The 14,196-nt window shown below is 55.9% G+C and overlaps 1 protein-coding gene across 8 annotated transcripts in view; it reads left to right on the top strand.

Annotated features, from left to right (window-relative positions):
• Positions 1-735: 735 nt before the first annotated feature.
• Positions 736-14,196, top strand: part of UBXN11 (UBX domain protein 11) — a 21,949-nt gene continuing 8,488 nt past the window's right edge. For 3 of the 8 annotated variants that reach the window (XR_014144744.1, XM_081817796.1, XM_006746634.3), the window contains exons 1-8: positions 736-812; positions 5,019-5,124; positions 5,905-5,933; positions 6,545-6,643; positions 8,833-8,933; positions 9,426-9,480; positions 9,955-10,025; positions 12,262-12,388. Coding sequence is in view for 7 of the 8 variants with exons in the window: in XM_081817796.1 (XP_081673922.1) it covers positions 5,054-5,124; positions 5,905-5,933; positions 6,545-6,643; positions 8,833-8,933; positions 9,426-9,480; positions 9,955-10,025; positions 12,262-12,388 (553 nt within the window). In the remaining variant the exon portion in view is untranslated. The remainder of the gene's footprint in view (positions 813-5,018; positions 5,125-5,904; positions 5,934-6,544; positions 6,644-8,832; positions 8,934-9,425; positions 9,481-9,954; positions 10,026-12,261; positions 12,389-14,196) is intronic. The other 5 variants (XM_031017427.2, XM_031017429.2, XM_031017428.2 and 2 more) reach the window with 5 other exon arrangements.

The raw sequence follows: 14,196 nt of genomic DNA, 5'->3' as shown, positions 1-14,196 counted from the left end.
ATGAGGCTGGGGAGGGGAAATATCTCACTCAAAGACAATGTCTTATCAAAAGGCAAAGTGAGGGGCACCTGGGTGGCTCAGTCGTTAAGCCTTTGCCTTGGGCTCAGGTTATGATCCCAGAGTCCTGGGATCGAGCGCCACATCGGGGTCCCTACTCAGCGGGAAGCCTGCTTCTCTCTCTCCCACTCCCTCTGCTTGTGTTTCCTCTCTCGCTGTGTCTCTCTGTCAAATAAAATCTGAAAAAAAAAAAGGCAGAAGGAGTCTCACCTGAACTTTTACACAAAGGAATTAGGATTTGAGCATCCCTGTAGGGCGCCATCTGGTCAAGAAGTGAGCAGAGAAATTCGGATTTAGGAAACACTTATTAAGTGCTTGCATCATTTCAATTCATATTCAAAAAAAGCCCCCGAGATGTACTGGACTGATCAGATGGGGAAACAAGAGACTCAGAGGTATAATCTCCCCCCAAATCAATTTAGCAAAAACGGTTGCACTGTCGGATTACACATTAAGATTTCAGAGGCTTCATGAATCTAACTCCAGATTCTTTCCTTTCTCGGGGTGGAGGCTGGGGGGGTATAAACGAACCCTCCATTTCTCTAGACTCCGAAGGCGTTCACGGCGGTGGATTCTGGGATTTGCAGTCCCGCGAAGAGTTTAGATTCGTAGGCCAATAGAATTCGAGCACAGGCGGTGGTTCCCTGCTGGGACCCCCTTGAATTAGCCAATGAGAAGCGCACGGGTCCTGGTCGCCTGGGAAACCGCGTGACAACAAGATGGCGGCGCCGCGGGACGGCTCCGTGGCGTGCGTGGTGAGTCCCGGCTCAAACCTTTGCGGCCCCGGAGTCCCGCACGCAGGCTGGGGCCCTCGCCCCGAGAGCCGGAGGACCCGCGGGACCCGCGGGACCCGCGGCCGGGTGGCCCAGCAGGCTTCCGCGTCCTGGGAGCGGCTTCGGGCCCCCGCCTACCGTGGCTACGCGAGGAGGCCGGAGGAGGCGACGCGGCTCCCAGGGAGGGGTTAGGTCGTGACTGAAGTCGCGTCGTGAGCGCTTCCAGCTGGAGAGTGAGGGCTTGAAGGCGTGCAGCCGGCCGGGCCTTGTCGGCGCTGGAGAGCACTGGGGCCTGGCGTGGGTTGTGCGAATAGACCAAGTAGGCGTGCCGGAGGATGAATCAGTCAAGCGCAGCCCTGACTTGGGTCCTGAAGATGTAGGGGAATGGGACACAGCTTTCCTCTCAAAGCCCCGGCCTGAAGGGAAGACAGTCTAACCTTTATGAGTCTCCAGCCTGAGGGGGAAGTCAACAGTTGGCCCCTGGAAGCCCCCATGTGAGGGGAGTTGACGTGGCTCTATCCTCAGCGCCCCCCTTCCCCCCCTCCCCGGGTCTGAGGGAGGAGACACAGTCCCGCGCTCAGGAGTCCCCAGACTGATAGGGAGATGCAGTCATCACCCCCAGGGGTCTCTTATCATCCATGGGAAAGTTAACCTGGAGACAGTGTGTTGGATTGGCCTGAAGTGAGACAGGAAACCGGGAAGTCACTTGGCGGCCGTCGTGACAGCCCCAAGGAAGGGCAGGGAGAGCCCCACGAGGATGACCAAAGTGGGTATGGAAGGAAGGAACTGTATGGGAGACACTGCGGAGTTTAATCTGCAAAGTCTGGCGATGGATGGGGTTAAGAGGAGGAAGGAGAGGAAAATTTTGTGGTTGGATGATGGGGTCCCCTAAAGAAGGGGAAAGTGGGAGGAACTTAATTTGAGGGAAATGTTGGGTTTGGTTTGGGGACCAGGTCCCTTTTTTTTCTGTGATAGCTTTGTTGAGATAGAATTCCCATACTATTCACTTCACCCCTTTGAAATATAAATTTCAACAGTTTTTAGGATATTCATGAAAGTTGTGCAACCATCACCACAATCAATTTAGACATTTTCATCTGTCTAAAAAGAAACTGTACCCTTTAGCAACTACCCGCATTTACCCCCCAACAGCCTCCAGCCCTAGGCAACCACTAATCTATTTTCTGTCTCTAGATTTGTCCATTCTGACATTTTATATCAATAGGGTCATAACAATATGTGGTGTTTTGTGACTTTCCCTTAGCATAATATTTTCGAGGTCCATTCATGTGGTGACCTGACTTCCATTTCTTTTTATTGCCATATGATACTCCACGGTAAGGATATACCAGACTTCTTTATCTGTCCGTTAGCTGATGGACATTTGGGTTATTTCATCTTGTGAATAATGCTGCCGTGAACATGTAGACGAGTTTTTGTGTGGACATAAGTTTTCATTTCTCCTGGGTGGATACCCAGGAGCAGAATCACTGAGCCATAAGGTAACCTTTTGAGGAACTGCCAGATGGTTTTCCACAGCTCCCGTGCCATTTTCCATTCCAGCTAAGGTTCCAATTTCCCCACCTCCTCACCAATACTTGTTAACGTCTGTCTTTTTTAAACTAGTTTCTTCTGAGGGGTCGTTATGGTGATAAGAATTTGGAGATTGATTGTGGTGATGGTTTCACAACTCTGAATATACTCAAAACCACTGAATTGTACTCTTTAAAAGGGTTAAGTATGTGAATTAGATCTCAATAAAGCTGTTTTTTTTTTAAAGGTCAATACTGTATGTCTCCATTTATGTAACATTCTTGAAGTAAGAAAACAGTAGTGGTTGCCAGGGGTGGGGGATGGTACAGGTGTGACCAGAAAGGGTTGGCATGAGGGCGATCCTCAGGGTGAGGGAATCTCTGTGGTGATGGAGTAGTTCTTTACCTTGACTACGGTTACCTGGAATGTCCATGTGGGTGACAAAGCATAAAAGGATACACACATGTAATGTCACTGTTGGGAGCAACTGGGTGAAGGGCACACAAATCCTCTCTGTACTATTTTCCTAATTTCCTGCGAATCTATAATAATTTAAAAATAAAAACTTAAAATATAACTAAAGAACAGACAAAAACAAACAAAAAAAAGAGGAGTTAGCCCAACCAAAGGAAGGGTGCGGGTCGGAGTGGGGACGCCATTCCAGGAGGGGGTTCCAGGCCAGGGGAGCTGCGTGTGCCAAGGCCTGTGCATTTGAGGCCGATCTGGCTCAAGGTGGGGTTGGGGGAGATGGGAGAGTGAGGTCAGGAGACACAGGCAGGGACCTGATCATCTCTGTTACGGAAATTTGGGAATTTCTTTTCTCTGGGCGAGAAGGAGCCATTGGGAGCTTTTAGCTAGGAAGTGACATGTTAGCTTTAGGTTTCCGAAGATCCCTCTGGCTGGAGACTGGCTCAGAGAACCAGGAGGGGCTGTCACACTTGGCCACACAAACCATGAGGATGCCTGGACAAGACAGCAGGGACGGGGACAGACTAGGGGCAGATCGGGAAGGCTCGTGGTGGGGGTGAGGAAACGCAAGGCCTGGGGCATGAGTCCCAAACTCTGAATGAAGACAGAGAAGCTGCCTCCAGGTGGCACGGCTCCCCTTGCTGGGAAGCTTCAGCGGCAGGGGGAGGCCATGCCGTACATTTTCAAAGGGCAGCTGCCTTGGATTTGTCCTCAAAAAACTTGATTCAGGCCCTGATGGCGGTCTTTTGGTTCTAGGGTTTCTAGATATTAGCCACATAATATACTTAATTCACTGAATAGAGTAGTGGCCTTTCATTCCATCCCTGATGTACATTCATCTTTCCAGAAGGAAGAGAGAAGGAAGGGAACGAACATGTATGAGTGTCCTTGGTGTATAGTAACAAAAGCCATAACAGCCACGTTAAAAAAAATTTTAAGATTTTATTTAATATATATATTTTTTATTTTTAAGTAATCTCTACACCCAACATGGGGCTCACACTCACAACCCTGACAGGATCAAGAGTTGCAGGCTCCACCGGATTGAGCCAGCCAGGTGCCCCCACAATTCACTTTTTTTTTTTTTTTAAAGATTTTATTTATTTATTTATTTGTCAGAGAGAGAGAGCACAAGCATGGGGAGTGGCAGGCAGGGGGAGAAGCAGACTCCCCACTGAGCAGGGAGCCCGATGCGGGACTTGATCCCAGGACCCTGGGATCATGACCCGAGCTGAAGGCAGATGCCCAACTGACGGGGCCACCCACATGTCCCACACAGTTCACATTTTTATTTTTATTTTTTATTTATTTTTATTTTTTTAAGATTTTATTTATTTATTTGAGAGAGAGAGAATGAGAGAGAGCACATGAGAAGGGTTAGGGTCAGAGGGAGAAGCAGACTCCCTGCCGAGCAGGGAGCCCGATGCGGGACTCGATCCAGGGACTCCAGGATCATGACCTGAGCCGAAGGCAGTCGCTTAACCACACAGTTCGCATTTTTAAGTGCTTCCTTTTAGCGTGGCACTGGGCTACGTGCTTTACGAATGTTATCTCTGAATCCCCTTGATAACCCTACCTGTCTGGTACTATCACCATCCCTACTTTATGTCAAAGGAAACCCAGGCACGGGTTAGCCTGGTGGACGGCAGAGCCTCTGCAGAGCCTGGGCTCTTGACCTCCCTTCCACACGGACTGTGCCTTGGTCGCATCCTTCCCTTGGTTGCCCCTCTGTGGCTCTGAGAGTCCGAGTGACAGCTGGGTTCTTGTAGGAGGGGACGGGACACTTGAGCTTTGTGTCAACCAGCTCCGTGAAGGATGGATAAAAGCCCCAGACCTTCTAGGTAGTCTTGTGTCCTGGCTCTAAGTTGGGAAAGTCCTGGACTCCTGGCCCACCTCTGTTCCCCCCACACACACACCCATCGCCCTTGCCCAGCCAGGCCAGTGGCCTCCAGGATCAGAGCAGAGAGCAGGATATCCAGAGGATCAGGCCGACATCAGGCACAGGGATCCTGAGGCCAAGCTGCCTCCAGAAACCTCTACAGGGGCGGTGGGAAGAATTGAGGGCTGCTGCTCCCTGGACAGTGCTCCTTCCTAGGAAAAGAAACCAGGGAAGAGGATGTTTTTCTGGTCCTGAAGCCCTGGGCCCCCTCTCAGCCCGCAAGGACTGACTTCCTTCTTTCTTCTCAGGGAGTCCCTGACAGCTAGAGTCTAGAAGTAGAACTATGAGCTCCCCTTTGGCCTCCCTTGGCAAGACCCGAAGAGTCCCCCTGCAGTCAGAGCCTGTGAATCCAGGGTAAGGAACCCGCCTCTGCTGGGGCGGGGGGGAGGGGGGTGAGGGGGGGGTCTTTGTGTTCACGCCCCTGCCTCCTCTTGGCCCCTGTGGACTAGGAGAATGGCTCCTAGTGTCTCAGGGAAAAAATGAGGAGTCACATAGACTTCCTGACCACTGTATCTTTCTCTGTATAAATTCTTCAGACAGAGAGGCTCCACAGCATGTCCGAGCGAATGCGGGCTTGTGCCCTGTGCCAGGGGGTGGGCTGGGTGGGAGTGGCGCAGCCCCTGGGTACGCACGGTTTGGGTGTCCATTTGCCAACACCGATGGGCCGGTGCCACGTGCTGGGCCCTCAGTAAAGGGAATCCTTTACATCTGTTTTGCGCTTTCATCCTTTTGAAGCATTTTTTTTTACCTCTCTCCTTGCTCTTCTGAACACCGCTTTGAGTCATGTGAAGGCCAGGGAGATCTAGGGCAGCTGGGGTCCCACAGCCATTTCAAAGCAGAGCTGGAGCTGGGCTCCTGGGCCCGGGAGCTCTTGTGTCTTCCACCCAAACCTCTGCCCTTCAGCCCTTCCCCGCCCTTCTCCGCTGGGATGAGGGGACACCTTGAAGCCTGTCCCTTGGCTTGCCCCAGTGCCAAGGATGGGTTTCGGGGAGGAGATAGCCTCGGGAGGCAGAGGCCCGGCCTCCATCTCGTTTAGGCTTGGCTGGGCACCTAGTGCCAGAGCCGCTCCCCTGATGACATTCCAGAGGGTCCTAACTTGTCTGTCTTCCTTTTCCTTCCTGCCCGGGTTCCCAGCAGGCGAGGGATAAAAATTTACGGAGATGGTAAGTGCAGGTTCTGGCCTCGGGTTTCCCCCCCACCTTGTACCTGCGGTGTGTCCCCGGGGTCGTGCCGATGGAGAGAAGGAGCAGGATGGTGCCCTCTGTCAGAACCCCCACGCCTCCCTGAGGACAGGACTTGTGGCAGCTCCCTGATTCAGAGGCCCCGCGCCCTTAGCAGAGATGTCACTGCTAATGTGGGAAGCCCTCCACTCACTGTGGGGTTGGCTGGTGGGTGCCAAGAAGCCGTGGGGGTCAGACTCCAGCTCTCCTTCCCCTGACAGCCTCCCCCAGCCCATTACCGCCTTTCCCCCCAGAAGCCCCATCCTCGCTTGGCGGCCCTGCCTCCCGCAGGCTCAGACCTTGGCATCCCAACCCCATTCTCGCTGCCACTGTGTGGCCGGCATTGGCTACTCGGGTCCTCCCGGGAGCCAGGCTGGGAGAATTGCAAGAAAGCCTGCTCTGGCTGGATCGTTGCTCCCTGACATCCCACTTGTTCTATCCGCATACACTTGGGGGTACAGAGTATAGGCTGCTTCACCCGGGCCAGAGCCCAGGGTCCCAGTTTCCTCTGGGCCTCAGCCCCAGAGCAGTGACCTGGGCATCCCTGTCTGCAGAAGACGAGGCAGATGTGCTGAATAATGGACTTGGCTCAGAAGAGAGGCTCTCTGTCCCTTCCTGCTATGGCGCTGTAGGTGCCCCTGTGAGGAGACAAGGTGAGAACAGAGGCCTAAAGGGGTCTGGGTCCCCAGCAGCAGGAGAGGGTCTCAGAGAGGGGGCGAGGCCCAGAGAGGCATGGACCGACTCTTGCCTGCTGTGGGTGAGCCCCCGGTCCCCAGACAGCCCTCCTTGCCTGGTCTGTACTGTCCCCAAAGGGCTGTGGTGACCCCGATCTCAGAGGTGCCCAGATGGGGCTCACCCGGCAGCTTCCCAGAGGAGGGAGGGTGGAACGGGCCTGGGCACCGGGGAGACATGGGCAGGTAGGGTCAGAGTCTGCTGCAAGCCCGGAGGAGCTGGGGATGAGGCTAGAAGGTTCCCCTAGCTGTGATACCTTGGGTAAGCAACAGTCTGTCTCTCTGCATCCCATTTCCTCGTCTGTGAGGTGGGAGGCATTCCTCCACCAAACACCGCTCCACGCGATAGGACAGGGAATTGAGGTGGGAAAAGGAGACCAGAAGAGCCTGGCCCCACAGCCTCTGCGGCATACAGTCAGGCTGTCCTGCAGCGCAGCTGGGGACACTGTTGTTAGCAACCCCAATAACTAGCTCCTCCCCTTAAGGAGCCGTCCCATGCGCTCTCTGCCTCTCCCCTGGCGTCTGCTCCTCACCCCACTCTCAGTCAGTGTCTCTCCCCACCGAGGTCACAAACAAGGACTTGCTTGTCCTGTCTCCCTTCGCTACACAGCAGCATTCCACACGGGTCACCGTTCCCTCCTTCTCAGAGCGCCCTGGGCTCTTGGCCACCATGACACTGCTCTCTCGGATTTCTTCCTGCCTCCCAGGCTCTTTCCTCTCTTTGCTCGCTCCTTCTTTTCCTCCCAGCTTTTCAGTGTGGTGCTCCTCCCCTGGGTTCTCCCCTCCCTGTCCCCCCGCTGCCTCCGTGAGCTCATCCACGCTCTATGCACAGACCGGGTCCAGATGTCTGTATAGCCATTACAAAGCTTTGACTACGAGGCAGAGAAAACCCTTACTCAGCTAGCATGAACGTTGAGGAGGACTTGCTGTCCCGCATAGCACGAAGTCCAGGAGGTAGCTCTAGGGTTGTTCATCCATCCACTCAAAGACGTCATCGAAAGTCCAGGTTTCGGGGCTCGGTCAGTTAAGCGTGTGCCTTTGGTTCAGGTCATGATCTTGGAGTCCTGGGATGAGCCCCGAGTCGGGCTCAGCAGGGAGTCTCCTTGTCCCTCTCCCACTGCCCCTTCCCCCAACTCGTGCTCACTCTCTCTCTCACTCTCTCAAATAAATAAATAAAATCTTAAAAAAAAAGAAAGTTCAGGTTTCTCCATCTTTCCACTGAGCCATCCTTTGCATGTCGGCCCACATGGCTGTGTGGCGACCAGTGCAGATCCTGCTTCACACACAAGGCAGCCTGCAGGGGGAGGAGAGGGCCCATTCCTCCCTCTGTGTCTCTCTCGGTTTCTTTGCCCCAACTTTTTATTTTGAAGAATTTCTAGCCTATAAAGAAATTAAAATAATCGTACAGTGAACACCCATATGTCTGCCATCTAGATGCAACAGTGAGTGACATTTTACCACTAATTTGCTTTCTCTCTGTCCATATACACCTGTGTATGAATGTAAATATATATATATTTTGATGAACCATTTAGAAGTCAATTTCAGATATCATGACATTTCACCTCTGAATGCTTCAGTGAGCGTCTCCTCCGAATAAGGAAGCACATGCCCACGGTACAGGGAAGGCACCCAAGAATGTGGATGACTCGGTGATGCTCTCAAGCCCCTCTTCTGCGCTCAGATTTCCTATGTTCCAGAATTAGCTCCTAGCTCTTGTTTTTCCTGATCTAGGTTCTAATCTGGGTCATGCACTGCATTTGATTGTTACAACTCTAGAACAGTGTTCTTGCCTTTTTAAAAAGTGACACTACTCTTCGAGGAGTCCGAGCCATGTGTCCCTCAGAGAGCCCACATGCAGATCTGGGTGCTTGCTTGTCCTCCGTGCTGACTCGCTCGTCTATCCGCAGTGTTCCTGAAAACTGAGGCACACTGTGGGGACAGCATGAGCTGATATAGGCAAAGTATTTTGGACAGTCTCTATTACCTAAGTGGCAGCTACTATTACTATTCTTCTTTCTGCTTCTGGGGATCCCTGTCCCCCTCCACTGGACCCCCACACTTCAGCCTCTGCTCTAGGCCTGGGCTCCAGGACTTTGTCTGTTTGGCAGACCCCGTGTTCCATGACTCGGAGCTGGTGGCCACCTTGACCAGGAAGATGCGGGATCTGGAGCAGCAAGTGAGGTCTCAGACTGATGAGCTGCTGTCCAAGGTGGGACCCCGGCGGGGAGAGGGCCAGGGTCTGGTCTGAGGGGTGGAAGGGCCCAGGCTGGGGAGGCCAGTGAGTTTACTACCGCAATAGGCCAGAGCGGGTGGGTTCTAGAACCATCTCTCCCACTGAACCTCCCAGTTCAAGGGCCACGTATAGCCTGGGGCTGATCTGGGTCCCTGTGACCTGAGCAGAGAGGCTAAGGGTCTTCTCTAGAGCTGAGTAAGGCCAGTGGTCTTAGACGAGGTGGCAGCAGTGGCTGCTGGCGCTGGGGTACGTGGGGGTGCTCCCCGCCTCTCCTCGCCACAGTGGAACCACAAGGGCATCTGAGGGATAGGAGCAGTGGCTGTGCCAAAGCGGGGCAGAGGGGCAGGGTCTTTAAACTCCCCAGTGCCCCACAGAGGCAAGAAGTTTGGGTCTTCCCATCTGGAAGGGGCTCCCTTGTGCTCTGACAACCCCCGGGTCTGCCTGTCCCTCCCTGTCTTGCTGCTGCAGGATCGGAAGATACGGGCCCTGGAGGAAATGGTGCAGACGCTCCAGGAGCACCAGGGTAAGAGGCCCTCGGTGGGCTGGTCAGCCCTCCTGGGGCACCTCCCCTGGGCCGGGGGCCCCTGGGCATCAGGGCTCCGAGAGCATTAAGCTGAGCCCTGTTGTGGGGCCTGGGACAGCCGAGCCCAGAGTGCGGCCATGACACACCAGGACAGTGCCGTCCTCTGGGGGACTGAGTCCTCGGAGTGCGGACACAGCCCAGCCCTGAGCGCCGGGCACGCCATCAAAAGTGTGGAGGACCACAGCCCCCTCAGGAGCCTCAGGGGCATGAGGTTGGGGGGTGGCGGTCTCCTGAGAGTCCGGGCCTCCCCTCTCAAGGTCCCGGGAGAGGCCAAGAGGCAGTTTTCAGGGGGACCCCTCGAGTTCTCGAGGGGCAGCTTCTCCAAATGGCCCTGAGGGCAGGGCGGGGGGCAAGGCCGCAGGTGGTCTGGCCACGTCCCTGCTGGCCCCACAGTGCTCGGATCTTTCCCGGCAGGGCCGGTGACGGAGCCCCGGGAGCTGGAGACCACATGCTTGCGGCTCCAGCGGCAGGTCGGCGAGATGGAGGTGAGGGAGGCGGTGGCGCAGGGCTGCCTGCCCCTCAGGACCTGGCTCTCGGCCCCCCTCCCGGGTTTCCCTCCTCAGGACTGACCCAGAGTTGGAAGAGCCAGGGAGGGTCTGGCGCCCTGACCCCGCCGGCCCCTGCCAACCTGCTGGCTCTCGCCGGGAGCCTCTCCGCTCCAGCCACGGGCCTGCCTCTGGTTCTTTGGCCACCTCGAGCTCTTCCCACCTCAGGACCTTGGCCCGTGCTGTTCCCTCTCCCCGAGAAGTATTTTTTCCCCACCTTCCCCTGGCGAGTCTTCACTCATCCTCAGTCTCAAATCGGGATGGGGGCCCTTCCCAGGGGGCCTCACTCTCCCCCGTGGGACTGTGAGCTCCACAGAGGCAGGGACCACTCTCCTCCTGTTCACTGCTGCACAGCCAGGACCTAGCGTAGCTCCTGGCCGTGTGTGGTCACCAAATGGTCACGGCCGTCCCCTGCCTCTGAACGTGGCGTCTCACTCACCAGGTGCCACCCATTGCCCCCACTGACGTACCCATTCACACAGCAGGACCTGAACTGTGGGGACCGTAGGCTCAAAGGAGGGTCCTGGGCACACAGGCTTCCTCAGTGCCCCCCGCCCCTGGTGACTGTCCCCCCCCCACCAGAAGCCCTTCCCTGAGTCTAACCTCCCCTTCTCTGCACAGAGCTGACTTCGAAAGCCCCATCTGGACTTAGGCCACAGAAGCAGCCCCCAAGCCACAGCTGCGGTTGAGGGCGCCCGCCTCCCGGGCCTGTTCTATACCTGGGGCCGCCTGAGCAGCCTGCTGAGGGTGCTGGCAGCCTGGGGGACTTCTCTGAGCGGCTGCCACGGGAGGGGGGGGCGTGCCCACAGCTTCAGGGCAGAGGGTGTCGCGGCTCCCTCGTTGGTGGCATTCACACATTGACTACTTCATTTCACTCACACAAAGTATCTCTGTGTGCCAGGCACCCTGCCAGGCGCTGAGAGGTAGACGTGGTCCCTGTCCTCGGGGCTGACAGGCCGGAGGGGGACAGAGACATAAACAAGGACACAGATACACAAGGACAGAGCATATGACGAAGTATTTAGATATTTAGATGGGTGACAGGATAGAGGCGAGCTGGAGTTTGGGCCACTCTGCGGGGTGGCATCGGGCAGATCTGGAGGATGAGGAGGGGACCCAGGAATGAGGATCAAGGCAGAAGAGATGCCAGGCTCCACGTCCTGCCACACAGACTTGCGCGGACGTGGATGGAGAGCAAGAAGGAGGAGAGGCGGCAAGGACCATCAGGAGGGCTCGTCCATCCGTCGTGCAGGGCTGGATTCTGTCCTCAAGGATAGGAGACCATGGGAAAGTTTGAGAGGCGTGGATGGGGAGTCCGGTGGAAGCGCAGTTTGAGTTGCCGGGGGCGACGGCCAGGGCTTGAGCCAGGAGCTGGAGCAGAGTGGAGGGATTCGAGCCTGCATTGCAGGTGGCACTCAGAGACCTGACGGGCCATGGCTGAGGCCCAGGTGGAGGGGTTGCCGTTGACTGAGACTGGAGATCTGGAGGGGCAGAGGTTTGGGAGGTGGGGACACGGAGTCATGACCATTAGGGATGAGTTCATGTTGAGATGCCTGTGAGACCTCTAAACATGGACGGCTGGAAATGCAAAAGTGAGACGTCCGAAGGGCTGACGGCGGAAACCCGCTGGGTTTGGCACCAGGCAGGCCGTTGGTGGCTGCACCTGAGTAGTTCCAGTCAGTTGTGAGATGGGGGTCGGTTAGAGTGGGTTCAGGAGGGAAAGGGAGTCAAGGAAGCAGCGACAGGAAGTGTAGACAAGTCAGAAGTTTTCCTGTGGCAGAGGGGATGGGAGGCCCAGCCCTAGAGAGGCGGTGTGTGGCTCATCACGTCCTCTTGGTCCCGCACAGCCCGTGTCCCTGCCCCTCCTCCACTCAGGCCAGACCCACTGCCATCAGGGCCGCCTTCAGTGAAGTCCTCCTGGCCCCAGACACTGTGCTTTAAGCACTCGATGTGAATGATCTTAACTGAGTCCTCCTCACACACTTATGGGCTCCAGGAGGTGAAGTGGCTTCCCGCGGCTGCAGCCAGGAAGCAGCCACAACCCCGGGGGTGCATCCCTTCTGCCCAGTGGGCTCTGGGAGCTGAGGCCTGAGGCTGGGGACCGGGAAGCTGCTGGCGGCTCCCTGAGGGGCTGAGCTGACCACGCCCCCCGCATCTGCCCCTTCTCTCCGTCCAGCGGTTCCTGGGTGACTATGGCCTGCAGTGGGTGGGCGAGCCCGTGGACCAGGAGGACTCAGACGACCAGTCAGACTCAGAGGATGGCAAGAGGGACTGGATGACAGCCAAGAAGTTCTGGAAACCAGGTAGAGTCGGGGTCCCTCGGTCCCTCCTACAAAAGGAATTCTCCACCACCACCCTGGGCTAGCAGCTGTCCAGAGGCGATGTCATTCATGCCCCTGACCCAGGAGCAGGGAGGACATCACTGACCACCTGACCTGCCACCGCTTTCTTCCTCTGGTCTTGCCTCAGACCCTCTGCTTGCTCACCTTTCAAAGGCTCCAGAGACCCAGAGATACGAGGTGTAAGAAGACCTCATTTGTCTCAGGCTCTAAAGCTTACAAAATGTTGTCCATCCCAAAGTTTTTAAAGAACGAGTCCTCTGCTTCGGAAGCTGCCCTCAGTGCCAGGCTCGATCCCCTCTTTGCGTTCCTTTTTTAGCCTTGCTTGTAGCCAGGCCATTGACCTCTCCCTCTTTCTCCGGGACTCCTCCATTCTTTATTCTGAACTTGACTGCTCAGATCCAGAGGAATGCACCCCACAGATGAGGGGCCCTAGAACTGGCCGTTTCTGAAAGCCAGGTCCATTCTCTTCAAAGAACGGAGGTGATTGCCCAGAAGGTACTTCACCAGGCTCTGGAGTCAGTCAGACCTGGGTCCTCATCTCCATTCTACTGCCCGTTCCAGGTGGGACTTGGGCACGTGACTTCTGTTCTCTGAGCCTCTCGTCCCCATCGGTAAACGGGGGTGTGCTCTTCCCTGCAGAGTTGAAGGAGTCCGCGGGGTCGATGCGGAGCACCTGGCACTGACCTTGCATGTCATCAGCCCCACAAGTAGGGGCTTTTCTTGTTTTCCACGGGCAGGTGGCAGTCGCAGCCTCACGGGAGCATGGATGAGCATGGCTCCCGAGGGGAGTGTTTGGAAAATGACAATACCGTCTTGATTTCATAAGTTTCAAAACATGAGAGTCCTGCCTCCCATTCAGGCCTGACCTTTGGCCAGATCCCCCCAGATCTCAGGGCGTGACTCCCTCACTGCTTTGCTCTAAAAACATCACTTCCCACTTGTACACCACTTGCAGCTTTCAAAACGTTTTCATACACAGCCTTGACACAGACCAGGGGTTGTTCCATTTTATAGATGGGAGAACTGAGGCACTTAAGAAGTTTGGAGACTGTTGAGTGAAGGGGGCAAGACTTAAGGTGGAGAGCCCGTTTAGGAGGTGGTTCCAGTCATCCAGGCAGGAGATGAGATGATGTCCAGCGGAAGGGTGATCCTGCCGGGCACCGCGAGGAAGGGCAGGGCAGATTTAGGAGGTGGAGTCCGTGGTCTCGGTGACTGTGCATCAGGCAGCAGACAGGAGGAGTCAGGGACGGCCCTGGGACACCCCGTCCCGGGGGGGAGGTGGAGCCCTGAAAGGTGACGTGCTCTAAGAATGTTCCAGAGTCTAGCGCCAGAGGTCTGCTGCCACTGCCAGCCGGAGGGCAACCTTGCTCCTGGCCGGAGGGGTGGGTGCCGCCCGGCCCCTTTGGGGATCAGCCCAGATAGCTGGGTTCCGGACCTGGCTCTGTGGCTCCTACCCTCTTCCTGCCGAAAACAGAGCAGCCCTCGTTCTGCTTGTGTTGTTTGTTTACGCTCAGAATAAGTGGGCTCTGAAGCCAAGTGCTTCAAAGCTAAAGTAACTTGTGAAAACCACTTGGCCACACGCTCCCTCTGTGCATCCTTCTCCTCTTGCTTTCCACCTTGGGGGGCCCCAATTTAGCCCTTCTGCCAGCTGAAGAACGTGCTCTTCATTTCCAGCAGCTTTTCCTCCTGGCACCCCTCTCTTGGCTTCTCCCTCCTCCCCCCGCCCTTTGTCCCCAGGTGCCAGGCTGCTGCTGCCCCAAGGGCCCTCC

This window comes from Leptonychotes weddellii, chromosome 4, assembly GCF_054177405.1.
Source record: "Leptonychotes weddellii isolate Sample4059 chromosome 4, ASM5417740v2, whole genome shotgun sequence".
In the NCBI taxonomy this organism is placed as follows: Eukaryota; Metazoa; Chordata; class Mammalia; order Carnivora; family Phocidae; genus Leptonychotes; species Leptonychotes weddellii.
Note: the sequence above shows the minus strand (reverse complement) of the source record. Positions and strands in the feature narration are given on the sequence as shown.